A 26,918-nucleotide genomic window follows, 5' to 3' on the forward strand; every position below is an offset into this window, starting at 1 on the left:
GAAAGCACTGTGTGATTGGACGGCAGCGAGACAAGCGAGACGGAGGGGAGAGGCAAGAGAGGCACAAGGCCAGAGAGGGATAGAGGGAAAGAGCAGAGAGAGGCCAAGTCAGGCTGGGGAGGCTCAATATAGAGGCGAGGAAGATGAAACAGGAGAGAGAGCAGTGACAGCTAAAAACCTAACCTCCATTGTATGCTTATATTCCAATCCCTCTGTAATGTGATTTAGTGGCATATTGATGTCGCCGAGAATCATTCTTCTCATCTGTCAATGTTTTTGTCTCTCTCCTGATTTCACCTCCTTCATAGTTTTTGATTTGCATAATGTACTGTACGCCTGTGTAGCAGTAAATGAGTTGCATTCACTGATACACCGTCTGTCAGCGCAATTCTTCCCCATTTACTTACAGATGGTAATTTGACACACATGAATTGGGAACAGCACTTGAATGCCAAAAAGACTGATTTTTTTTTTTTTCCTCAAATACATCAGCCATTTGCGAAAGGTTCCCACCAAACACATGCTGCGCTTGCCACCAAACCAAAGTTAATGTCTAATGAAAAAGCACTTACTATAAGAATCATTGTTATTTTAAGACATTTGATTAATTAATTGATTGGCGTTTTTTACAAATTGACTTGCTGCTAAATGTCATTGTGTTTCTGGATTCTATAGAGTAATTTAAAATCCCAGCATGAAGTCTAATATGAAGTGTGACATATGAATTAATATAAATTCAGTTGATATGAATTAAATACGTAATGCATAGTAATATAAAGTTGGATGTGAAAGTGTTAATGTAAAACTTTTTTTTAATTTAGATGTACGTTATCAAATTGGATTGATTCAGATGTTTTAAATGCGTATTTAGATTATTTTACAGGCACATTACATTTGACTGTTTATCAATCCATAGATCAAACGAGTAGTGATGATAAGATGTTCAGATACTGTCTACTACTGTTTACCAGCAGCGCTCCTGCATTTGCATTTTTGTGAAAATCAAAAGCATTTGTGAAACATCAGAGACTTCATATGAACGAAAGCGATGCTGATAACGTTGGATCAGTGCGTAAAATATCTGGTGTTACAGTAATAAATCAATAAGTAAGAAATCTGCTTCTGGTTTTCTCCTTTCTTCTGTTTCCTATTCTTCCTGTTTCTTTGTCTTCCTTTTTGTTTCACCGCCCTTCTTATTGGCTTAAGCCTCATTTTCACTCCACAGTGTTGTGCTCGCCTCCTTGTCTACAACACGACTATAATACTCCTTTCCTTCCGTCTCATTCTGCTCCTTTGTTTCTCTTTCTTCTGCTCCTCTCATCCATTTATCCCACACCCACACCTCTGTCTCCGTCTCCTTCCCGTGTCGTTTCAGACATGAGCTCATAACGCTTCACTTTCCCTCTCTCTCTCTCTCTCTCTCTCTCTTACTCTCTCTCTTTCTCTTACTCTCTCTCTTTTTCTGTCTTTCCTTTCTCCCTCTCACGGTCTCTCGCTCTTTGTGCCTTTGCATTGATGACATCAGTGCTGGGGGAGTGTTACTGTGGAAACCAAAGCAGTGCACCATGGGGATGTAGCTAATTGCATGATTGCAGATGTGTGTGTGAGAGAGAAGGAGAGAGAGTGTGTGTTCATTAGAGGTCAGACTGTGTTGGGGTAAACACGGTGTGGAAAACTCAGTGGTTTCTTGCCTTTGATCTAAAACCTTTTATTCTCACATTCACAAACACACATAAACACACACTCACATTGTTGTGTGAAATTACATCACATGCTTATCGTAGCCAAAATAAAAAGTTTTTACATCAGCAGAGGTTGCTCAGCTCCTGTTTTCCCTCCCCAGTGCTAATCCTTACATATTTTTGCCTTGCCCCATTGTCGGCTGACTTCTCCATGGTAACGATAAATATGTTAGGAAGCTGAAAAACACAAGGCATGTCCTCTGCTGCCTCACACTAAACTGACACACACTCCTCTCTGTCCCTGCTGGAGCTGCACTTTATGAAATTTCTGTGTCGCCTTCAGGATGAATCCCTCGTGTATGAGGGGTCTGACATGTCTTTTATCAGCACACTTTGTTCTCTCTGGCATTCTTCGTCCTCTGCTCCAGCGTGCCAGACTGGAAGCACATCTGACAGAGAAAAAAAAAAGAAAGTAAGAAAGAAAGAGCAGTAAAGAGAAACAGAGGAGGGGGAATGAAAGCGTTGTCATACAATGACAAGATACTTTTGGTCTCATCTCTCTGTCCAGGATTGGACTCTGATTCAAACTCACCTCTGTCCTCATGATTTTATTCAAGGAAATGTCTCCACTTATGAGAACTGCCCTCGTCATCATTCAGAAGCCGTACAGTAACTTCCCCCCGTCCATGATAATAGGAATTCTCTATTCTCTTCTCTCCCAGTGTGAGTGTGTGCATAATTACAGCATGTTCCTGGTGGTGGATCTTTACATCTGCTTAGGCTGCCATCAGACATCAGTAGAATGACTTTAATGAAGCCACAGGTTCCTCACAGAGAGGGGCGGAAAAAACTGTGCCTTTGCTCTCTCTCCCTCCGCCCTCTCTTACTCGCCCTGTCTCTCTCCCATTCCCCTGCAGTTTACGCTGTAAACCTGTCAACCACAGACATCAAAGAGAGACACAGAGGGCGAGATATAACTGGTGTGAAAAGCACCAAACACAGAAAGACTGAATATTTTATAACGGTGGAAGCGACAGCGTGCCACTTTCCAATTTACCTCCATTTCTGACCTCTTCAAACCGGCGGTGTTTCATCTGCCTGTACTCTCCCCTGCATTTAATTTTATTTATTTATTTATTTATATATCCATTTGTCCGTAAGTTGAAAGCAACACGTCTCACTTTGCAGTCGGCGCTCAGGTCGCCATATGAGGTCATTCGTATCTTTTTTTGCTTGATGAGGATATGAGGATATTGATAATTGGTGACTGCAGAGTGTGTGTGCATTTTCGCCCTCGAGGTGGAAGGTGTTTTCTGTTTCAAATTCTTTGTTGTTGCTTTCCAATTGAGCCTATGACACAGAATCCGTTACAATGCTGATGGTTTTTTTTTAAAAGATATGGATTAAAGTAAGGGAAAAAGTCAAATTAAAAACTTCAATGACAATATTGATGTTTGAGAATATCTCCAGGGTTTGAGTGTTCATGTAATTTTGCTATATTTTCTTATATTCAGTTAGAGATCTCAGCAGCTGACATCCACAGGCCATAAACACATCACTTTAATGTTTACAATAAAGGAATAGTCCCATGGATTTAAAAACAAAACTGTTCCTTTGAATCTGGCGCCCCCTGTCGATGGTGTAATGCACTGCTGATTAGATTAACCCTGGAAGTCAAATCACGCTGAGACATTGAAACACTAACTGCTGAATAGTTTAGTAGCAGTGTAAAGCCCATTAGTCACATTTCTAACTAAGCTGCACATTGAGAAAACGTTCTAGCACAAGTATATATTTTATATATGATCATAATGTGAAATCCAATTAAAGCGTTCACAATGGGCCTTTAAGACAACAGTTATCGTATCTTCGGTTTATTTTTTTTCACAACTCAAAATAGATTTCACAGCAGCCTGTTGTCAGCGGGTGTTTATTCATCCCAGAACATGCTCAGAGAAGCTGAGAAGGGTTTAGAAACATAATATAACCAAAGCTTTTGTTGCCAATGAGCATACAGCAGCAGCCCACCTGAGAGACCCTAACCCAGTCACTGATAACTGTGTATTAACCATCCTTTATTCTCAGACAGTCGGACGCCACAACCAATCAAGCCCTTTCATCTTTCTCCACATCTCCCTGAGACAATTACCTCCAATTTTGCTTCAATAACACTCTCCCTTCTCCGTCAGTAAACAATCAAATCACTCCATTGTCGAGGGTAATTGGATCTCTTTAAATCAAATCAGCCATTATGGCCCAGATGAAGCACGCCCTGCTCAGCGGGAGTTAGCGACACATGAGGGAATGCAGCACAGGAATACATTAGCAGCTCTGCCTCCCAGGTGAAGACGGCTGTATCGGGGGGAGGGGGGCTGTGTAATACAGGTTTATTAGTCTTTGCTGTGATCTGCACAGGGCGTGTTGCTCTCCTCGAGGACATGTTCCAGGTGCAGCTCACATTTCAGTGACAGAGCAAGTAGGTGTAAGAAGAGAGCGGAGATTGCACTCCAGCGTGTCGAGGTACTGTCTATGTCAGAGTGAGACTTTAAAATTGATCATTAAAAAATCATAAAAAACCTCATCTGGCTTCACTCCTCAGCTTTATTAATTCTTCCTGTGTGGCGACCTGTGATCACTGTGACATTACAGGAATAGTTGTTACATGAAGTTCCTGGCATCATGTAGCATGTTTTTTTCGGGATTAATTACACTTTTTACACAGCTGCTCATCTAATACAGTCAGATTACTTATCACTTAAAACTTGTGACAATAAAAAGCATTTTTAGTAGTAATTAAAACCCACAAACAATGTATTCATCAGGAAAATGGGCACATTAAAGGATTTTTGCTTTTAAACTGTGTGGAGTGAAAGTGCAGAAGCTGTAATTTATATTTATCTATAATTCATCAACAGGCTACTTTCAGTCTCTAAGTGTCACAGTATGTGGCTATGGAAAAGAGGACGGATTTTATTTAACTAAAGTGTTGTCTGAGCACAGAACTGCTCTAATTTAGATTAGACTTTGCTTTTTATTTCAATATGATAATATTTATTCAATGATGCTGTAAGCTGATGTGTATAAATATATATAAAAAAAAAACAATAAAACTCCCAAGAGACATAATTGACATTGTGAAGTTAAAAAAACACCTCACATCAAAACAAATAACTTTAAGAAACATCCCAAAAACAAACTAAACAAAACAAAAACTGAAACAGAAACTGGGATAATGAGCACTGTGTGTGTGTGCGTGCGTGTGCATGTGCGTGCGTGTGTGTGTGCTAGTGTGTGTGTGTGTGTGTGTGTTCTGCTCTCCATCTCTCTTCTAACCTGTTTCTGCCTCCATATCATCTTTCCCCACACTGCAGCTTCCCACTGTGGGACAAATGTGATGACGTCGCACAGACTGATAGGGATATGCATGCATGCACCTGTGTGTAGCTACTGTACACACACTCACACTCACACTCACACTCATACACACACACACACAGAAGTATATTTTAAGGATATGCTGACAGCAGTTTATCTGAGCATCTGTCTGTAAGCAGAAAACGCACACACACAAACACACACACAAACACATCCACACGCACATGGATTTGCCTCTAGTTTACCCCATCTTTTCTGTGCACTTCACTCTCTGCCTTTGTTCAGACTGGATCCCCTACAGTCACTCAGTTGATAAATTAGTCACTCACTCAATCAGTCAGTCAGTCAATCAATAAATTGTCAGTCATTCACGCAGTAAATTATCTGGCAGTCAGACAGTAAATTAGCCAGTCAGTAAATTAGTCATGCAGTCAGTCAGTGAATAATTCATTCACTCACTCAGAAATTAGTCATATCATTAAATTATATTATTAAAGCAAGATTATTCAGTCAGTCATCAGCCAGCAAATCAGTCAGGAAATGAGTCCGTCTGATTCAAGTCAGTCAAGTAATGAGTCTCCCTCTAAGGACGTCGCTTAACTTTTGTCATCAAAGCCAGAAGACAATGACCCTTTGACCTTTGCTCAACCTTCCAACATGCAGCTAATTACCTCACAATTACCACAATTATCTCACAACTCCATCCCTATTGTGTGCGTGTGTGTATGTGCACAAAGGCGTGTGTGAGAGAGAGAAGACTCTTTATTACAAAGCGTTCATTATTGTGTATCTGCAACTGTTTGTTACAAGGAAATTTATACTAATCATGTAAATTCTCATGTGTGTGTGTGATAGAGTGTTTGCTCCGTCACTTTATGAAGGTTGATGGTGTCATCTGATTTCCCTGCATTATGCATTGCTTTGCCGTTCCCAGCCATTCCCAAATCACTTAGACTTATTAGAGGTAATGTGAGCGAGGGATTTACCACCAGACTGTAAGGTCTCCTTTGATATCACAGCGATGGATTGGTCTGGGAAAAACATCCAGCATCGTGTCAAAGTGGGGCGTTTCTGAAATATGCTGAGAAAAGAGCGAACGTGGAGAAGAAGGGAGGGAGCGAGGGGAAATTTAAAGCTCAGATTTGCTTCTGCATTCGACAAGTGCAGGAACAAATCTGAATCCAGACAGGATTGTTTTGTTCTAAGTTCTACTTTTCACCCAGACATACTGAATTCAAAGCAGCACCAAGGGCTGCAGAAGATTAGACCTGTGATGCAAAGCAGCAGTTAGATAAGTATTTGGTCATTTTGTACCATTGCTGCAAGGCTAAGTTGTTCAGAAACACCATTTTCCTCTCAGTAAAATCCAAAAGCATTTTGCATTTATTGCAAATGGGAGTGTTCTGGCCCCTAGTTTTCTGCCAGGTAGGACGTAATAGTCCACTTGATGATGCAAGAGTGGATTTACAGTAACACTTACAGTAGCATATCCTGTTTTCCATCGACTTTATCTGATCCGGGCTCTTCTGTGGAGAACTCGCACTGTAAAAGGAGACGGTGACACACTGAGCGGCTCTTCAGTTTCGCGTACACACTGAAACCGACATAACACTGCTTTAAATGGCGTGCTTTGTCATCCCCGGCAACACATGTCGCAGAGAGGGTAAACTGACTCATTCTCAAGGAGATGCTCTGTTGATTTAAGAGAGCCTTCTAGTGTGTGTCAGTGTAAAGAGGGTTTGTCCTTATCGAGTGCATTTTGTTAAAAATTAACCACATTTCAAGCACAGACCCATTATTCAGCAGCAGGCCCTGCATCCAAATGAATGGTTCTTTACTTGAAACATGACCTGCGGAGTTTGTCCCAGGAGCTCGAGATGATTCGAGAGTAATTGACAGGTTTTATGATGGTCAAGGCGTCTCTCACCCTCTCACTTGCTCATGTTTGATGCATCTGCACGCACCGCCTCAGTCAGCACAATCGCCTCCTTCCTGGCAACCTCCCCCTGTCCTCTAAGCTTCCTCTCATCACTTACTTGCTCTGATGTCTCCTTTATTGGCCCCTAATCCTCAGTCTTCTTCATATCCGGTGTTTTGTTTTTTTTCGCTCTGAAGGCGAAGCTCCACTGAGAGTTTCAGAGTAGCTCATTCAGAGACACCAGAGGAAATAACAGCCATTTGTTTTCTTATTAAAGCCCATGTGCCTCAAGTCTAACGATTACAAAATTAGAATATATCTGTAAGTGTAAATATATGCAAATGTTAACATCCCATATAGTCAAGCTGCTCTCATCTAAACTAAAACAATCTATATTTTGCATCTGCTCCGCCCTCTCACTGGTTGAGTTTATGGCTTTTCTCTCTGACAGCATCTCCTGCACTTCTTAATTACTTCCTCTCTGTTGTGCTTCGATCTCTCCAACAACTCTTTCTTTGAATGTCTTCTTTTTCCATTTTCTTCATATGCCAGCCTTTTCACCGAAATACCACGAGCCGCCCTTTTTATTGGATTCTCAGCATGTCTGCATTGGTGTGTGTGTGTGTATGTGTGTGTGTGTGTGTGTGTGTGTCTGAGGATTTGGAGTGTGTCCTCTTCAACTAAAGCTTTATGGAGTTATCCAAACTGCTTTACACTGTGTGTGTGCTTTAAATAATAGTGTAAGAGCAATATTAGTTTTATTACTTATAGGCTTTCCAGTATCTGTTAAGTATATTATTGAGGAAGGTGTATGGATTTTTATGGTGTGCCAGTCATCCATACCAACTAACCTCACACAGTGTCTGACACTGGAAATCAGAAATTGTAAACTCAGGTTGATGAAGCTCATTCTAGTCGCCTCTGACTCTGTCCCTTCTTTTATTCACCAAAATCCATCCAAGGACAATTTTTAGAACAATCTCTCAAGATGTGTCCAGCCAAATTGTCTATATACAGGAGGATGTGCAGAGAATAAAATCTGACCAATAATTTTGTCTCTCTCCTTCATCATTTTCTCCACACTCACACACCAGGTAAATATGCCATGAGAGATTTGATCCATCGATTACCAGGCAGCAGTAGCAGCAGCAACAATAACGCCACCAGCACTGGGACCATCAGAAACACAGGCCCTCCCAGCAAGGCCATGTCAGACGACACGGTAACTGCCATCTGCTGTGCACTGCATGAAGTCATCACAAAGAATATGGAGAATGCCAAAGCCCTGCGCGATGCGGGAGGAATCGAAAAACTCATCGGCATCGCCCGCAGCAAAGGAGATAAGTAAGTCCATGTGATAAAATTGGGTTATTTTATCTGCACTGGGAAAATTGTTATTACACTTATTTGATGACATAAACATGTAGGTACTTAATGTTCACATGTATCCAAACTTGCTTGGTGGTAACACTTTATCTTAAGAAGCTGAAGACAATTTCAAGACTGAGGAAAGTGTTGATTGTTTGTCTGCAACATTAAGGAAATGGAAAATGTCTTAGTGCTTCATCATAGAGAGGATTACATAGCTGGTATTTCTCGAAAGCTGTCAGATATTTAGATTTGTGGACTTAGGGAACATCATTACATTACATGAGTGATAAAGTAGTTTTGGGACTGTGTCTCGGATGCCGTTGAAAGAAAATGTAAAATATCAACCTCTTAATTCATTTCAAAAAAGATATATTTTGGCACCATAGTACTTTTAATCTTTTTTTTTTTTTTGGATGATACTTAAAGGTGTACAGAAAAGAAAATTGAATTTGAGCCCACTTTGGGTCATAAAATTAATGTGATAACTCATCTTTCAGACGTTGTAGGCCAAACTTTGTGCAAAATTCTATTTTTGAGTAAATCTGGGATGAAAGTGTGTATTTTTTTTTTCGCATTGGATAATGTAGGCGCACGGATTATACGTCAGCCTGTACACGATTCATCAGCCACTGATATTGGATCCGTCATCAGTCATTCAAACGTCTGAGACACGCACACACACACGGAGCTCGGTCTCGCCCCAAGCTTTGAATATCCCGCCCGCTCGATAACGACCAATCAAATTAGTTTTCCTCACTCGGGTAAACTCGTGTTGCAGCTCGTGACAACTCGGCGCGACAAACAGGACAAACGGCCATTTCTGTACACCTTTAATCAAAATCCATAATTTAAGCATCTTTATGAGCCAAGCACCTGCTTCTGCAAGGAAACACACTAACTAGCATATTATTTAGTCTCTGCAGTAAACTACCTGCAAGGAACCTCAGTGCTTAAATTAGTTCAGCAGAAATCCTCTGAGGATCCTCCTAAACATCTGAGAATAATGATGCATTATAACAGTTTATGGAAAAGTATGACATACATGCATGCATTTATAACCACAGGACAGATTTACCTGCGCTGAAGTGGTTATTAGATCATAATGATGATGTATGTTCAGATTTAAGCAGGGGTAATTTTCTGCACAGGAGGAGTGACAAAAACTCACTGTAACTCTCACAACATAAGCACTGGTTTCAGACACAGAGGAGAAACGATACTTAATGCTACACTGCACATGCACATTTGTTTGTTTGAGTTATTCACATATGCCACAGAAAGAAGATGATGCTCTGTCGCCAAAATAATCTAGAGGAAGCAAGAGGAAAAAATGATAAAAGTCCCCATGACAAACACGTCTGAATAACTGTAGTAGTTTTTATAGTAAAACTTTATGTAAAGACCAGGAAATAAGCAAAGAGTTTCCTAATTTTATAATGTGATACCTCATGGTATCATTTACACACCTGTCAGTAGTGACCAGTTCTCTAATGTGGCCACATACATATAGCCATCATTCATTCATTGCTACATCTGCTTCCCTGTGGCCATTCATCCACAACAGACAGCTGAAGAACAACAAGGAAGATGCAGCAGGGATATAAATCCTGTCGCCATGGGAGACTGAACAGGGTGTTCTGCCTAGCTACTATGGCAACCAGTGGGTCAAGGGTTGCCATGACACCGGGGTGTTATCAGATGGAGGTCAAATGTTGATTTATTGTTATGGAGAGAGACTCATTCTATTTAGGAAACTGTGCTCAAGGGCACCATTACAGAGAGAGATGAGGTGCTGGAAGAAACCTCCATAAGTGCAAATTTCACAGTGAGTGTAGCTAGCTGCTAATAGCCCACACATCTTCATTTTCTCAGGACAGGTACGCTGAGGATAAATGCTTCTTATCAGTAGTGCCTTGCTGCATTCACACAATTACACACTTTTAAATTGGGGAAAGAGGCCTATTTTAAAACAACAATAGACCACCACTGTTTACCAACTTTTTTTTTTTGAAACAGTAGGACCTGAAAAACAATGAAATGAGAAAAAAAAATATATATATATAAACATTAGTATACAGCTTTGAAATAGTTCTGACAAAATTAACTTCCATCATAGAAAGAGAAACATGGTATGCAGTACCAGAAATGTGCGACAAAGTTACAACCTTTATTGCTGCAGTCAAATGCAATGAAAGGAATAAAAATCCTCATTCTTTATTGATAGGGTTCAAGGCAGTGAAGCTGCCGGTATCCATTAAGATTGTTGACTCACTATTTAGTTTTTTTTTTATTGTGTTATTAGTTATTTTACGGTGGGGTTTTAGGGAGTGTTGTATTTGTGTGTAACCCAGTGCCTCATTGATAGTGTTACTCATCCAAATACTCCCTGTTCCTTTTACTGGGGGAAAAAAAGCCTGGGGTGAAGCCTGTGTTGAGGAGGCTTTTGGTTTAAGTGCAGGTTAAACGAAAATAACAAAGCAATATTATACAAAGAAATGAAGCCCAGGGTGAAATAACTGTCTGTCTTTCTCTATCTCTCTCCAGACACTCGGCAAAGGTGGTGAAGGCGGCCTCTCAGGTTCTCAGCAGCATGTGGCAGTATAGAGACCTGCGCTCCCTCTACAAGAAGGTAGGATTGAGACATCGACTCAAAACATTGTTCTATAACAATGACACATGTCTTCACATTGTCACGTATCATGCTAGAAACATACAGCTGAAAGTTGACACCAATAATTAATTTGTTTGTGTTTTATAAATCTCTGACAGGTTTCTGACAGATGGTAAATGATGTGTAGTGGGAATGAGTCGTAAATGTGTTGAAATACATGTGATGAAGGAGAAAGAATAGAGCTGATATCTGATAATTGGCTGACAGTTTATTTGTTCTACTAGTTAACATCAGGCTTTTGAAACAGCATCTTCAGAATTAGAAACTAATAATAAATGTCTATGGCAAAGTGTCTATGAAATGCCTGAGGATGATGGGGGATTTTTCACTTTGCTGCAGCTGAAATTGTCTAATGAAGCAAAGTCTCAAAGTGTAGGTTGACACTAGCTTAAATAGCTGTCAGTCTCAAAGAGAAGATGAAGTGGCAGAAAGTGAAGTCAAGTTAATTTTGTCATAAAATGTAAAAGTTGGATCTCCTGCAACACAAACTCCAGGATACTGTATCATATTTACTCAGCAGAGACTGGTTTGGAGTCTAGTCTATGTGATGAAAACCAGCAATGACTGGTGTCTGTGCTGTTCTCACGCAAACACACACTTTCTCACTTTCTGTCTCACACACACACACGCAAACACGACTGAAAGCTCCTTTCTCACTTTCTCCTTTGTTTCCTTTTGAATCATAGAAACCTGCACACGTTGGCGACTTGATTAAAAGTAACGACAGATGTTCTGCTCCTTCCATTTGTCAGTAATGAGTGTTGCTGACTGAATAGCTGCCACCAAGGTTATCTGCCATTCAGGTTACCAACGCTTTAAAAGCTGTAAACACTTAGTTTCAGTAAGATATTTAAAAATATTGAGTAACACATTCCAGCAGTGTGTCCTTGGCTGTGAATGTGTCATCTTCACCCTTGAAATATGATCATTTATCTAAGCTGCATGTTTGTGTAAACAATTGCACACACACACACACACATAATTATATAATGCTATACAATGCAACAGGCGTGTGACAAATGACACCTTTGTGATGCTTCTAATGATTAGTTATCTTTGACTGCTCTCTTCGTGCTCCTCTCATTTATCCAGTTTTGTGGGGAAAATATTTATATTATTCGATACTGTCACATTTTGGGCCATTTCAGACAAATCTCTCAAGAAATCTAGTTAATGGAACATCAAGAGAGACCATTCGGGCTCGGCAACACAATTCACATCACATCATTGCATCTTGTGTTATTTTTCTCAGATGACAAACTGTGGGATGTCATCCTTTCATTTCAAGAGCCCACACTTTTCAAAGATGTTGTCCAGCCTCCTAGGACAACAAGGTTGATTTGTGGTTCTCAGATGTAATATAGAAAAAGATATCCTTTTTATAATCAATACATTATAAACTAATACTTATTTTGAAAGAATAATTCAACCAAATTATGTTTTTTCCACCTGTTTCCGAGAAGCAAACAGACTCGGAGACTTCCCCGCATGGTGATTCCTATGTTCTCCCTCCAAGTTCAAGACTTCTCACTGTTGCCACGGTCACATCAGGACAGGCTGCCCCGTGGCATCAGTGTGTCCTCGCCTCATCCTGACAACTATGCCACTCTCTCCATTCGTCATCCCCCCCCCCCATACCCCAGTATTACACAGAGCAGTATCCCCATGTGGCCCTCCAAGCCTCATCTGCTTCACACTCCTCTAATCATTGCCACTGGATAGCATTACACTCGACTGTATCGCATCACACTCCAATGATCAGACATGAAGGACATTGGCTTTACGCGTCAACCACACGCAACAAAGGGTTCCTACTTCGTTTCCTTTCTTTTCATCTATTGCAGTATTTTTTCTCTCCACAACACCCATCTTTGCCTCAAATGATCCTCCTTTGCCAAACTATGATTTAATAAAGACATATATGAAAGGAAGGAAACAATATGCATAACGACAGCCTCATTTGATTCAATGTGGTGTTATTATTAAGTCAGTGTGGAGGCAAAAATTGAAAGCCTTGTTAACGCAACAGCCACAAAAAACCTCATCCATCATCCTTGAACTGAAAAAGAAATCATCTCCACTTTTCTAACTCATGCCGGCTTTTTAAAGCAGACCAGTTAGTTAAGCTGCTGTATTATGCTATATACAGTCACTCTAAAAATTAGTTTTAAAGGCTGATAGACAGCACACCTTACTTTTTCCCCCCTAAATTGTGTGCAGATGGCCTGGTTCGTGACAAAGCAACCACATTTTAGAACTAGAAATTGTAGCTTTGGAGGATCCACGGTTTGACTTTATCACCCTGGTCCAGAGCTTGAAATAAGTGACTTTACTCTTAGTATCCTGCATGACGTATTAGGTCATGGGTGTTAGGTGCAGCAAAAATCCTGTTAGCTTCCAATCCAAACATGGATTAGCATACAATTTAGACGAGAGAGGAGTCGGGTGTCTCTGCAAAACGTTTGAGAGCAAAGTGGAAAAAAGAGACAGCGGGGAAAGAGGAGAAAGAAAGAGTGAAAAGAGGAAAGGAAGTGAGGTGAAGTCTTGAATTCTCACAGTTATAAAATGGGCATACTTGAGTTTTGTGTATGTGTGTGTGTGTCTAGTTTTGGGAAATGGAGAGAAGAGCAGGGTCAATAATGAGTCAGTTTGGGCTGTGTTGGCAAAGAGTTGTTTGCTTTGAAGTCTTGAAGTAATGAGAGCATTTTGAAACACTCTTTCCAGCTGTGTAGAAGTTATGGGCGTGGGTACACGTCTATGTTTGTTTCTGTGTGAGTGTGCATATCTTTGAAAATGTGTGTTTTTGTCAAACCACAGTAAGAAGAGTTAATCACTTCCTACAGCAGTGCCATGGGAGCAGTGGAGAGAGAGAGAGGATTGCAACAGAACGGACGGCTGTGCTGCCCAGCAGTTTTTTTGAGCGCACTAAAATGCACAGTTGAGGGCCCATAAATAAACAGCATCTCTGTGTGAAAATAGCATCTGAGATGATTTGAAAGATCAGTGTTGCAGCAGTCATTAATAAACCAAAGCCAAAATCTGTTTGTACAAACACTAGCACTGACATCAGGATAAATCACATGTAATAGTCTCCAGAGTCCAGTGGAACTGAACTTTCTCCTGAGTTTATTTGGATTATTTGACAGGATCTTCATTCAGCTTGTGTGTGTTTGTGTGTCTGTGTGTGTCTCTGTGTGTGTTTGTTGTGTTTCATCTTCAATTCCAAAGAAGGAAGTCACAGGTCATTCTTTAAAGTAAACAACAAATGTGCAGTGTTGTGCGACAGGGGGATTTCTGCAGAAAAAAACCCCAACTTGAAACATATAAATAAACATTCTGAATGAAGCTTCTCCTCGGACCAGAAGGACCAGATTCTTTGGCTTGCTGTGTGTGTGCTCACATGCACACATATGCACTCTCTCTCTCTCTTGCACATTCACACACAAGCGAAACAGTAAATTTCATACTGTATATTCACAGCGTTACACTTTGTCACACACCAGTTCAGTGCATAATTTCTGTTGGCCTGCCGTGCCTCATTTCTTGATGAATTATCTAGCTGGGGCACTTCATCAGGCTCTCTCTCTCTCAAACGCACACACACACATATCCATGCACACATGTCATTCTCATATCACACACATGCGTTACAAACACCACAAATCACCAAAACATACACACACACGTGACAGATGGGGTTCAGGGTCAGAGAGATGCTGTGTTTGTCACCCGGGTGACAGATTTACAATATGTTCCGGGATGTGTAATTCAGAACGTGGGTGTGTTTGCGCGATGCGAGTGAGTGAGTGAGAAATTTGTGTCTGATGTGCGTGTGCGTGAGGTCGTTTATTGCACAGCCCCGACTTTCACAGGATCATTGCACTGTGCTCAAGATGTTCTTGCAAATAAAAACAGTATGTTTCATTTAAAAGTGCAAGAAAGTTTGAGCCACAAATGTCATTTTGGTCCTGACAAAACTGTCAGTCAGAGCTGCAAGTGAGTTATGCTTTCAATTATTTACTGGGTTTTTAAAATATGTATTTTGATAGTATAATAAAGTATGAATCTGAGTCTAGTTTTAGATTTTTTTTTTTGCAAGAATAAAATAATGAAATGCTCTCCTTTGAGGAAGGGCTAAAAATGATCCGTCATCCACTTCCACTGCCACACAGTGTAAACAAGAGAAGACAGCGAGATGGAGATGAGCGTTTGACAAACTTCAATAGACATCAAACCAACGGCAGGCCTGTGAAGCTGTCTGGATGTTTCGCCTGGTGTCTCTCTGATGTTCACCTCTATTAGACAGGGGGAGACGGAAAGAGAGGAGATGGAAGCACATTGAGATATTCTGTCTCAGTGCAAAAGGCTAACAACAGTATTTTAGTGAGACAGTGGGGTGAAGCTGCAGCACTCACTTACAGTATTCTGGACCATTTTCGATGAATGTGAGAATAAAGGTCGATTCCTAAATAACCAGAATCACAGGCGATGAAAATAAAGAATTCGAAGATAAAAGGCAGTTTTATTCTCTATGAGGACGGATGGATGGTGTGTGACTGAAGCGCCCGCAACTGTTAAAGTGAAAATCTGAGTGTGAAATGAGGGGGAGAGAGAGAGAGAGAGAGAAAAGGATTGACGCAATGGAAAAAATGACAATGTTCAGTTGTTGCCGGGGCCCAGAGGGGACCCACCACTCATCCTGTGTAACCTTTTACAGTATTTGCCATAATTGCTGTCTGCAATGACAGAAACACACACACACACACACACAGATACACACCATACTCCTCATTTGCTGGGGCAGTGAATCTTTTTTACCTCACAGTCCCACGACCTTCAACTAAACATCAAGTGATGGTGCGAGCAACAGGCAGAATAGTTCCCTAGCAACCAGTCCTCTATTTTTCTCTCTCTTTTTTTTTTTTACAGTAGAGGCTGAAAGGATAGTTAGAGAGTGTGAGAGAGAAGGAGGAGGTGGGTAGAATGAGAGGGAGAACAGGTAAGACGAGGAGAATAGGTGAGAATCAGAAAGGAGAAAAAACAGGTATCGTAGATGGAGCTAATGTGTGTAGGTGTGGGGACACGGTGAACAATGTAAGGTTTCATAGTACACACTGACATCAACCTTGGCAATGGTGCAAAAACCTAATAGGAAGACATCAGACCTGCAAGCGCATTATGATTTGGTTCCCCTATGAAACTTTAATGTTGATTTAATATTTATTTAATCTATCACATCTCGCTGAATGGCCGGTGGGTCAGACATTATAAACTGATGCTGTGCAGCCAGCCACTAGTCATTGTTCAAAACCCACAGAACAAACTTTCCGTCCCAAAGTTTCATTTCAAAGGCAGCAAGCTGAATTATGGGTAGTCAGGGGTTTGAATATAACATATAGCCTTCCTAAAATCACTTAAGAGCACAGCACAGTTCATCATAATGTCACGTAGTGTGAACGGTAAACCGTTACAGCCAAGACAGCCGTTGGGACAAGTTTAACTCTTACGTGACCAGTGGTGTAACTTTATCACTATGACACTGAAGTTCCTGAGGCGTTAAGTTTATTACTTTATGTGGAAAAATAATGAGTGTGAAATTTATGCTTCTGACAGCCAATTTAATACACTTTACCGGTAAATATATTCTCTTCTATACCTTCCTGTTCTATATGATAATTATTCAACTTAAATTATTATGAAATTTAATAACCATATCTCATTTGGCTTGGAGGCAGCCTTCGAAAACCCTAATGGACCATTCCTGGACCACATATGTGAGCCACATTTAAAGAGAGCACACTGCATATATCACTTGCATAATTCTTCCCTCAGGATTCAGTGACTATGTTCATTTGAGCAGCATGTGCCACTGTGACAGAGTCCAATCGCACAGAGGTCCATTGTACCATGAGGAGGGTTACATAGTTTAGTAATGAGATGTGTTGAGGGGAAAAGGAGAAAGAGGATGTGGAGCGAGGTGAGTGAGTTGGTGGCTAAATAGATGAAGTGGGGAAAAGGCTGGCAGAGGCTGAGAGTGAGCTACCTCTGAACTACTGTGTGTCAGAGGATCCAGATTTCTATTAGTCCTCAGTGTTGTGCCACAGAATAGGAGCCGAGGGAGGACATGGGACTGTGCTCACTCCAGCCTACTTCTCCCTCCCCGGCCAAATCTCTCCCTCTCCCATCTGTACCTTTCCTTCTTGTTACCTCTATTCCTCCTCTTGCTATCTTTACTCTCCTGTCATTCCTCCCTCTCCTCCTTGCTCTCATTACCTCCTGTCATCTTTTGTCTTTCTCAGCTTCCACCCTGCCCGTCCGTCCTCCTCCCTCTCTCTCTTTCTCTCTCTGCCTCGCCTCCTTCATCGCTCAGTTTTCTCATTCTCCTCCCCTTCGCCTCCTCCTCTCCTTCACTAACTGTACTGAAGTGACTCACTTCTCCCATGTACTCACAGTGACTAGAGTCCAACCAGTTTCCCACTGCTTAACCGTGGCCCCTAGACAGAAAAGCTATGATAGAGCATGTCTACATTATCTTTAATCATCAGCATGTGCTTTGCTTTCAGAGGTACCCAATTATCTTAATGCTAAATTGAATTCGGTTCCAGCTCTATGATTGTTGTTGACTCTCATAATCCAATTTTATGAAAAGGGCTTTGCTCCAATTACTGCTAAACTAATACAGATACAAAGTCACTGGCTTGGCAGTAATTATGCTTGTGGAGTTGTTAGTTGTATTCTTTTTTTTTTCTTTCTACAAGGACAGCGAGATATTCACAAAGCTCAGGCTTGATGCAAGTGCGTTAATTTATGGTGTGTGGATGGCTGTATGTGCATGTGTGGGTGTTGTGTGTTTGTCAATGTCCTTGAGTGAATGTGGTTTTGATTTGCCAAATGTTTACTATATACTCAATAAAACCAACGCTGCAATTGTTTCATCTTTCAGTGAGTCATGTCAAAGAGCACAGAACGTTACACACAACTGAAATCAAATTATTTCATCAATTAATCTCCCATGAGGTGAAGTAACTACTTATTATTTTAGGGATATTTTGTATTATTTCTCACCGGGCACTCTCTCCAATCTCTCCCCCACTGTTTGCAATACATTTTGCGATTGTAGATGGTACGTTTTATCTCCTAATTGTTTGTTTTGTGCTTGTTTTGCAGGACGGGTACTCCCAGTATCACTTTGTGGGCTCCGCCTCAACGATAGAGAGAGACAGACAGAGGCCATACTCCTCCTCTCGAACTCCCTCCGTCTCCCCTGTCAGGACGTCCCCGAACAACCGCTCTGGTGAGGAACACATGACACTTTTATATGTGTTAGTATGCGATTGTGTTTGTGGTTCTCTTCTTTTTTGTGAGCAACTCTTTTATTGTTTTGAAATGTAAGCAAGAGCAGCCATTGCAATCACTAACGAAAAGAAAAACAAAAAAAAACCTAGTGGTGACTCCCCACCTCTGGATCTCTATAAAACTCTTGCAGGACATGAGAAACCAAGTTTTAACAGAAAATGCTAATAAAAAAAAGTGATTATAGCAATTCCTTAATCTTATCTGCCATTGTTTTCCATGCTAGAATAGTATCAGCTTCAGCACTGCGCATTCTTGCCACTGATAGCTACATTTTTTTATGTCAATGTATGTGTTCATCCATTGGGGCTCAGTAACTGTTTGTGAAGCCAACATCTTTTTGGCAGCAGTGATGTCTGCCAGGAGGATACTTCTTTTCCAACATGTCAACTTTAGTGGGGTGGTATCATTCAAAAGTAGCACAGTGGGAGAACATGGTACAGTGACATCCAGTACATTATAGAGTAGCACAGACCTCACCCCAAAAGTTTGTGGTTCTTGTAGCACAGTTTTCAGCAAAAAAAAAAAACTCGGGACAGTTTTGCCAAGCAAGGATCCCCTTCCAAAGAGGTTTAGTTTTAGATTTAGACTAAAGAAGGGTTCTCGATCTCTGATAGATGACTGAGATCTTGAGTTCATGTGTAAGAGTTAGTTGGAAAGGGGTAGAAACATATTGGACTAACAACCAATCACCTGCCTGCTCTATTCTAATATCTCACAGGATCCACAAAAAAGCTGGAGGAGAAAGGGACTTTTTTTTTCAATCATATGGTAACAGGTAGCCTACTTAAGTTGCAGGATATGGTTAATTAATTAATTTGGTTCAATCATCCTATATTTATGACAAATAGTCCACATTGTTGGGGAATTTGATATGTCCAGAATGAGGATACAAAGACTCAATTACAAGAATGTGTGCACATGTATGTGGGATATGTGGACAAGTTTGACAGGGCAAGATATTATATGGATTATAATGAGCAGTAATTTAGATATTAGCCTGTAGCATCAACATTTGCCAGTTGATGAGTCTTTACACCAGGACTAAATAGCTGTTAGCATCTGTGTTCGCCAACCCCCAGGCTTTCATGCCATAAAGTATGATTATCGTTAGCCTTTAGCTTGAGCCCACTGGCCTTCATGCTTTGCAAAGGGCGCATTAGCATTAGCTGTTAGCATCAGTGGTAGAAGAGCCTTTAGCTGTGATTTCTCCACACCAGGCTTAGCAAGCTGATGAGGCAGAAAAGTACTTTTCCTTCCTCCCGGCTTAGAGAGGTCTTCAAGGACCCTACTAAGAGAGAGAGACAGAGGGAGTGAGGGAGGGAGAGGAAAAAATGTGTATTTGTGTGTGTGAGGGAGATAAAGAGAAAAAGCAAGGAGGCAAGAAGAATTAGGGATTGAGGGATGGTTAATGCAGAGAAGAGGAGGTGAAGGATGGGGATTTGACTTTGGCCAGTGACATTGCAAATAAGGAATTTTAAGATCGTAGTGAAGAGGGAAATTTGTGGATGTCTGAAGTATGGTGCAAGAGGGTGGGGTAAAATAGGAAATGGCTGGAAATTACCCCCATCTTCTCTCCTACTCCACTCCTGCCCCTTTGCCTTTTCACTCATCTGGCTCTTCTGATTTACCCGTCTCATACTTCTTCTCCTCCTCCTCCTCCTCTTTGCAGTAATCCTACTTTCTTCTCACCTCTCCCTCTGATCTCTCACTCTTTACAGGCCGCCTCAATGTGCACACACGCACACACACACCCGCATGTATCTGTATCTCCTCTCTGCATACGCTCTAGACTGCAATCCGGCCCCTTAGAGATGGATCAAAGCAGGAGGAGTAATGATGGTGTGCAGGCACACTAGGAGAGGAGGAGTGGAAGAGTTAGCGTGAGGAGAGAGAGAGAGTGCCGAAACTATGAAAGAGATAGAGAGAGTGGCAGGGGAGGTTGCAGGCGTTGAGGATGGCAGAGAGACAGAGGGAGATACAGAGGAAGACTGAGACCTTTGCATCCATCATTGCCCCCACAGGGTCCCGCTGTGTTTTGCACTGATAGAACAAATCTCCCAGGCTCTCATATCCTGCAGTTTTTAAGCCAGGTCCCCACGGTAACCATAACCAGTAGCGATTGGGCTTTGTCTCTCGGGGTGTCTGTGACAGGTTTGAGAATCCACCTTAATGGAATTTGCTGCAGAGGTGTCAAATGTTAAAAATTAAATATCAGAAGTGTCAAAACAGCTCCTGCCCTTCCACATTTCCCTTGCTTCACTTAATGTTGGTAATTTCATTCAACACAGTTAACGTAATCATAGTTTTACCATGTGCAAGTGCTTTTTTTAGGGTCATTTGTGCCAAATGTAGAAAAACAGGTGGGAATGTGTCTTTGCTTTTCATGTCAAACCTTGCAATCCTGGTCCTTTAATATTCAAATAGATCAAATAAGATTCTAAGACACTCCAAAAATCACTTTAAAATCCTTTTCTATTTGGAGAGTCACATTTTTAAGTATTTTTGCCCTGCTGGTGTTATCAGGGTACAGGAGAAGAGCCAAAGAGAACAAAGGCGTCTTTATTCAGATTTTTTGGAAAGTCTTATGTCTCTTCTCTGTCCAGAGATTTGAGAAATGTTTGTGCTTGCACAAATAAGAGCGGTTCTCTCCATTAACTTTGTGTGTGTGGTTTTGGTATTTTTACACACACAATCAGTACTGGTGCACTTATTTCTCTCCAGTAGCTACAGTCCTGCAATCATCTGCAATTCTTGGGTGAAATGGGCCCAAATGTCTTATTTTTAAAAATGTCCCTCTGCTCTGAGTGTGTAGATTTTATATATAGTATATACTGCAAAAAACTGCAGTATGTGTTTAGCTAAGCAGACTGAATTGGATGATACACAGGTAGGCAGGGTTCTGGCATTTCAGTGTTTTGAGATAAGAGCCATTGAGTGAGCACTTAAAGTGTGCTATAAGGGGATTACATTGTGACATGCTGAGTGTGTGTGTTGGAAAGAGAGTAGGAGGGAGATCTGGACATGGTAAAATGTTGATCTGATGATGGCGCTAAAGGGAAACATTAAGGGACTCTTATCACAAATCGTCCTGAGGGGAACATGAAGGTCTGAAATAAATGTCATGCCAATCCATCCAGTAGTAAAGAAACTTCAGTCTCTTCCCAAAGTTATGGACAGATAAATCGGCATCCCTATAATAAATATGCTGTCACCATAGTTTATAACAATTGTATTACCCACATTTTATAATTAATAATGTTAAATGAACTTCATTGATACCAATCACTATCAAATTTATATTTAACACAGCATGGACTCTACCTTTGTCAGGACAAAAATAATGAGGCCTGTTTTTACAATGGTGTAACGTCCAGTGTTGAGATGTGTAAGGCACCACAAGCAGAGTTGGGCTGACTGATGCTGAGTCTTTGTTCGAGCTGGGAGCTGTAGCCAGTGTCAAGGCTGGATATTTCTCATGAGCTTTAGACAAATAAAAGAAAGAAGGAATAAAAAACTGTCTTGAATTTTGGAAACATGTACCAGATGTGAAATTTGATATTCAAATACTGTGCCCAAGAAGTGACATATGCATATGTGTGGGCGAATTCCCAGTGGTCCTGTAACATGCTGAAGGTGACCCTTAATGCTGACAAGCTAAATGATGAATAATGACTGTGCACCTTGAAAGACCAAGACACACGCACAGAAAATAATGAGCAATAAACCCAGCAGCCCAACAGCATATGCCCTCACACTGTGCATGCTTGTAATTGTGTGTGTCTGTGTGTGTGTGTGTGTGTGTGTGTGTGTGTGTGTGTGTGTGTGTGTGTGTGTGTGTGTGTGTGTGTGTGTGTGTGTGTGTGTGTGTGTGTGTGTGTGTGTGTGTGTGTGTGTGTGTGTGTGTGTGTGTGTGTGTGTGTGTGTGTGTGTGTGTGTGTGTGTGTGTCTGTGTGTGTGTGTGTGTGTGTGTAGCAAGCGCTCCAGCCTCCCCCAGAGAGATGATGAGTCTGAAGGAACGCAAGATGGACTACGATTCCACAGCAACCAACGCTGGTTTCCATAGCAACAAAGGAGAGCACACATCCCGGAAAGACGGCATGGCAGGTGTGTGTATGCCTGTGTGAGTGTGTGTGTGAATGCATGTGTGTGAGTGTGTGTGATGGAGAGACAGAGACGAATTAAATGATTCCATTTTATCCCCCTCTTTATCTTTCTTTCTCTTCTATTTTCATTCCCTATTTCTCCTCTGGCTCTCTTCTCTTATCTGTCTCTTTTTCGACCTCAAACTATTTTTCTTCTCGTACTCACAGACTTTTTTCTCGATCTTTGCCAGTCTTTCTTTCCAGTATCTGTCTGTCTCTGCTTTCTAACCAGCTCTGTCGTCTGTATTTGTTTCTTTTTCTCTCTCTCTGTCCCACTTTTGTTCTGTCGTTCTGTCTCTGTTCTTTTTTTTTGTCTCTCTCAGTCTTCTCATGAGGTCAGAAGGGGCAGACTAATTGTCAGACTTTTAAACAAGCCACAGGAAGATTAGGGCTCTAATTAGCTGATTTCTGTCTAAGTGGTGGAGTTTCCCATGATTTCTGCTGTACTACTGAATCACTATCATAAACTGTAGTAGTGAATGATACTAGTCATCTTTGTCGTTCGTTCCCTTAAAGGTGTTGTCTTTCTCTTTTTCCTCTTCATCTTTCATCCATCCAGTTCAAGTATCGTGTGGGACATCCACGTTGTTCAGAAACTCTTACCTGACTGCCAGCGATGACATAAAGCAGAATCAGGTGAGTTAACGGTTGCACTACACCTTTACACTTTTATAAGCGCACGCAGTCACACAACGGCACAGCAGGTTTTTTTAAGCAGTGCATTTGTGTCATCTGGGTTCTCACAAATTGGCATATGCTGTCATGACAAGGTGGTTAATAAGAGAGATAGCAACAGAATGGAAGAGGCACACACATGCACACAACAGGTGTCTTGCTGTGATAAGGGACACACTGTGGCTGTGTGTGTGTGTGCGAGATGGAGATGTGTTAAACTCGTTCCTGGAACCACACCCAACTGGCAATTAAAATATTTCCCTCAGTGGAGAGTTAATTTTCTTCAGTTTAATCACTCTGCTGGTGAAGAGGGAAGGGCAACCGACAGCATCCTAGCCTTCGACTGGCAGGAGGAGAATTAGAAATGTGGTTTTGACTCCATCTGTATTGAATACTTAATCACTGTGTGAGTTCTTTTGCATTGATAAAAATGTTGGTTTTCCTCGAAATTCGACTCAATGACTAAAATAGATGTGGAAACAAAGGGTTTGTCCACATTTCTATGCACAGTGCGACTGGCCTGTGAGAGCTACAGTGTGAGAGATGAATTGAACCCTTCTATAGCTTCAGGTGACAGAGAATTCACTGCATGAGTGCCTTCCCAGCTGATTCCTATCAGAGCCTTTTTACCCATATGGCTGCCCTCTAAAGCCCTCTCCCCATGTTCTCACTCCACCTGTCACTCCCCACTCCTCCCCATCTCTCCCCCTGTCACTTTATCCCCACTACCCACATTTCTATGACATTCTCTGCTGTTGCACCTCTACCTCCACCTCCCCATCTCCGTCTCTTCACCAACCCCCCCCCCCTACTCCCCTCACTAGGCTCCGGCCCAACCCTGCGTCGTGCCCCCCCAGCCCCAGCAGGACAGCCCACCGACAGCCGTGCTAAAAGACTACGACCCCTATCCTCCCCCTCCTTCCTTCCCCCAGCCTCAGCCACCGCAGCCTCCACCTCACAGCCAGAGCCGAAGTTTTGACGAGGCCTACTACGAGGACCAGGGACCTCCGCTGCCCCCCTCCCAGCCACAGCCGCAGGTACAGGTGCAGGCCCAGTCTCAGGCCCAACCCCAGCAGCCTCCCAGCTCCGCCGGGCCGCCCCGGGACCCGCGGGAAGACCTGCGCATGCACCTGGGCCTCAAATCCACCGGCAACTATGTAGACTTCTACTCAGCTTCTCGGCCATACAGCGAACTGAACTATGAGACCAGCCACTATCCGGCCTCACCTGACTCCTGGGTCTAGTTCCTGTGATGATGATGATGATGGGGGGGCGAGAGAGAAAGAGAGTCTCTTTGTGCGTGTGTGAAGGGGATTATTTTTGCAAACGATCAGCAGCAGATGAACACAAGGTGACAGCGAGTGGCATGTAGGACAGATATCTTGTAGCCAATGGCAAGAAATTAGTGTTCTCTAAAATAAGAGTCTGATTGAGGTTAAGAGGGGAAGTCAGGTCGAGTGACTAAGAGAGACTGTGCATGTGCATGCCAACATTTTCCTTTTCTTTTTTTTTTTGTTTCTTTTTTTAAAGACCACTTTATTTCCTCAAACTGAGCTCCATTGCAGTGGTGACTGGATTAGGAGCAGAGAAGTTTTGAACAAGTGTTTTTGAAAATGTGTGAGGGCAACGGGCGAGGGAGTACAGCAAGAGAGAAAAATGTCCAGGCAAGAGTATAAAGAGGCCGAGATGGGAGGATAGAGATGGGATCAAGAAATAATGGGAAGAAGGTTACTCCATAAAACAGGAAGTGGCCTGAGCTTTTGTTAAAGATTGAGGGAGGCAGAGTGGAGAGACAAAGATGTGATGAGGGTTTTTGAGGAGGTCAGGAAGAATAAAAGCACAGAGAAAGATGAAAGCACATCAGGCACAAGACAAAAAGTGGATGTTTACCATTTCATCCAAGTGACAAACGTAGCACTGCTTTTATCCCTCCTTTTTTGTTGCGATGGCCTTGCTGCCTACAGAGGCTTTTTAATTTTCTTTTTTTCAAGGGATGTCGTCCTCGAGAGACTTCTTTTTTGTCGTCATTCTTTTACATCTTTTTCTTATTTGTACTTTTCTAAATTTCCACTTTCAAAAAGCCTTTTTATTTTCTGTATAAAGTTCAAAGGTGATTTAGTGTGTATATTACACATGTTTTTGATGGGGCCACTTATATATGAATATATGATTTGTTTTTTCCATGACTGATTATTAACTGAAACAACAAAAAGCAACAAAAATAAGTAAAATGCAAACACAAGAAGAATAAAAAGACATCGTCAGGATGGACGTCAGTGGATACCTTTGTTTTTGCCCCTTTTCCGAGCACGAGAGGAAGCCTTCTCTCTCCATCGAGTTGATTTTGTTGTGGACATGCTCAGACAGCAAAAGCAGATCTTGGCTGAAAAGTGCTTTTTCACTGCCTAAAGAAAATATGTGTATGTTTAAAGCACTTTGGAAAGGGATGTCTTTCCCTTTCAGGGAGCCAATATGTCCGACCATGTCAACTCATCATCAGTTGAGTATAAAAACTGGTCCATCCAGCAAGAGCTACCATGAATATTGTACATCTCCTTGTACAGTAGAGATAAAGATAAAGCAAAAGACGTGACATTGTGCCAAACTTTGACACCACTTGGAAGAGTCCTAGAGGAAACTAAAGGGACATTCTGTCGAAGTTTACAGACAATGACTGGAAGACTTCCTCTGCTGTTTGTAACTTTTATTTTCTTGTGTTTTGATCAGGTGAAAACATACTTATTGCTGGGGATCATGGGGAATCACCTCCCTCCCATAGATGTACAGACCTGCCTCTCTGTGTTGGCTGAGCATGTGTGGGTGTTGGTGCGTGTGTGTGTGTGTGACTGTGTGTGCGTGCGTGTGTGTTTGTGTGTGGACACGAGTGCGTGCGTGTTGCTGTATGTGTGCATGTATGTGGCTGAACGTGTGTGCCCGTGTGTGTACATGTAAACTTGAGCGAGCGTATCTATGCATGCATGTGTGTAGTAGTGTGCGTATGCCTCTGTTGCGTGTATGTACGTGTGCGTTCCTGTATAAATCAATGTCCAAACAAGGCATTCCTACTGACAGTTTGTCCAGTTTTACAACAAGAAAAACCAAGGTAAAAATCACTAGAATGAATTGTTGATATAGAATGACAAATCTATAAATATATGAATATAAATATAAATATAAATATATATATATAATTTTTATGTGCAGATGTCATGTCACTAAATGCAACAAATGTTCGCAGAGAAAAAATGATTATGTGATGTACAACAGGACTCTTGTTCACTTGACCTAAAACGTGGAAACTGCTGATCCTAACTAACCCACCATCCACCTCCCACCCCCCTCCCTCCTCCCCCCCTCAATCGAGACAAAAGACAAATCCCACCTGAGGATGCTCAGGCTCTGGTGCGAGTTGTGTGTTATTGTGTGTCCATGCTTCTTAGATGACTGTGCTGAGAGAGGACCGTACTTGAACACAAGGAAAAATAAAAAGACTCTTTGCAATCAAATGGCATGGCCTCCACTACTATTGATCTTTTCACCAGATGTAGTGTTAACTTGTTCCACAGCGAGCGGCTGCCAGGTGTTTTCGCTCCGCACATAAACTGTTTTCCTCAAAAGGAAAAATTAATCAAGTGTTGCAAGTTGCACGTTGGGGGTAATCTGAGGCACTTTGATGTGTTTGCGATTAATTCACATATATGTGCCTTTTCTTTCAGCCTGTTGTTCAA

At 41.7% G+C, this 26,918-nt stretch overlaps 1 protein-coding gene across 1 annotated transcript in view; it reads left to right on the forward strand.

Annotated features, from left to right (window-relative positions):
* The window catches only part of ctnnd2a (catenin (cadherin-associated protein), delta 2a), a gene marked incomplete at its 3' end in the record, with an annotated part of 234,759 nt that extends 210,325 nt beyond the window's left edge, over positions 1–24,434 (forward strand). The window contains exons 20-25 of the mRNA XM_083995112.1: positions 8,070–8,319; positions 10,891–10,975; positions 18,185–18,311; positions 22,346–22,477; positions 23,075–23,151; positions 24,015–24,434. Of these exons, the coding sequence (XP_083851238.1) occupies positions 8,070–8,319; positions 10,891–10,975; positions 18,185–18,311; positions 22,346–22,477; positions 23,075–23,151; positions 24,015–24,434 (1,091 nt within the window). The remainder of the gene's footprint in view (positions 1–8,069; positions 8,320–10,890; positions 10,976–18,184; positions 18,312–22,345; positions 22,478–23,074; positions 23,152–24,014) is intronic.
* Between the last annotated feature and the right edge of the window lie 2,484 nt (positions 24,435–26,918).

This window comes from Trachurus trachurus (genome assembly GCF_905171665.1).
Source record: "Trachurus trachurus genome assembly, chromosome: 20".
In the NCBI taxonomy this organism is placed as follows: domain Eukaryota; kingdom Metazoa; phylum Chordata; class Actinopteri; order Carangiformes; family Carangidae; genus Trachurus; species Trachurus trachurus.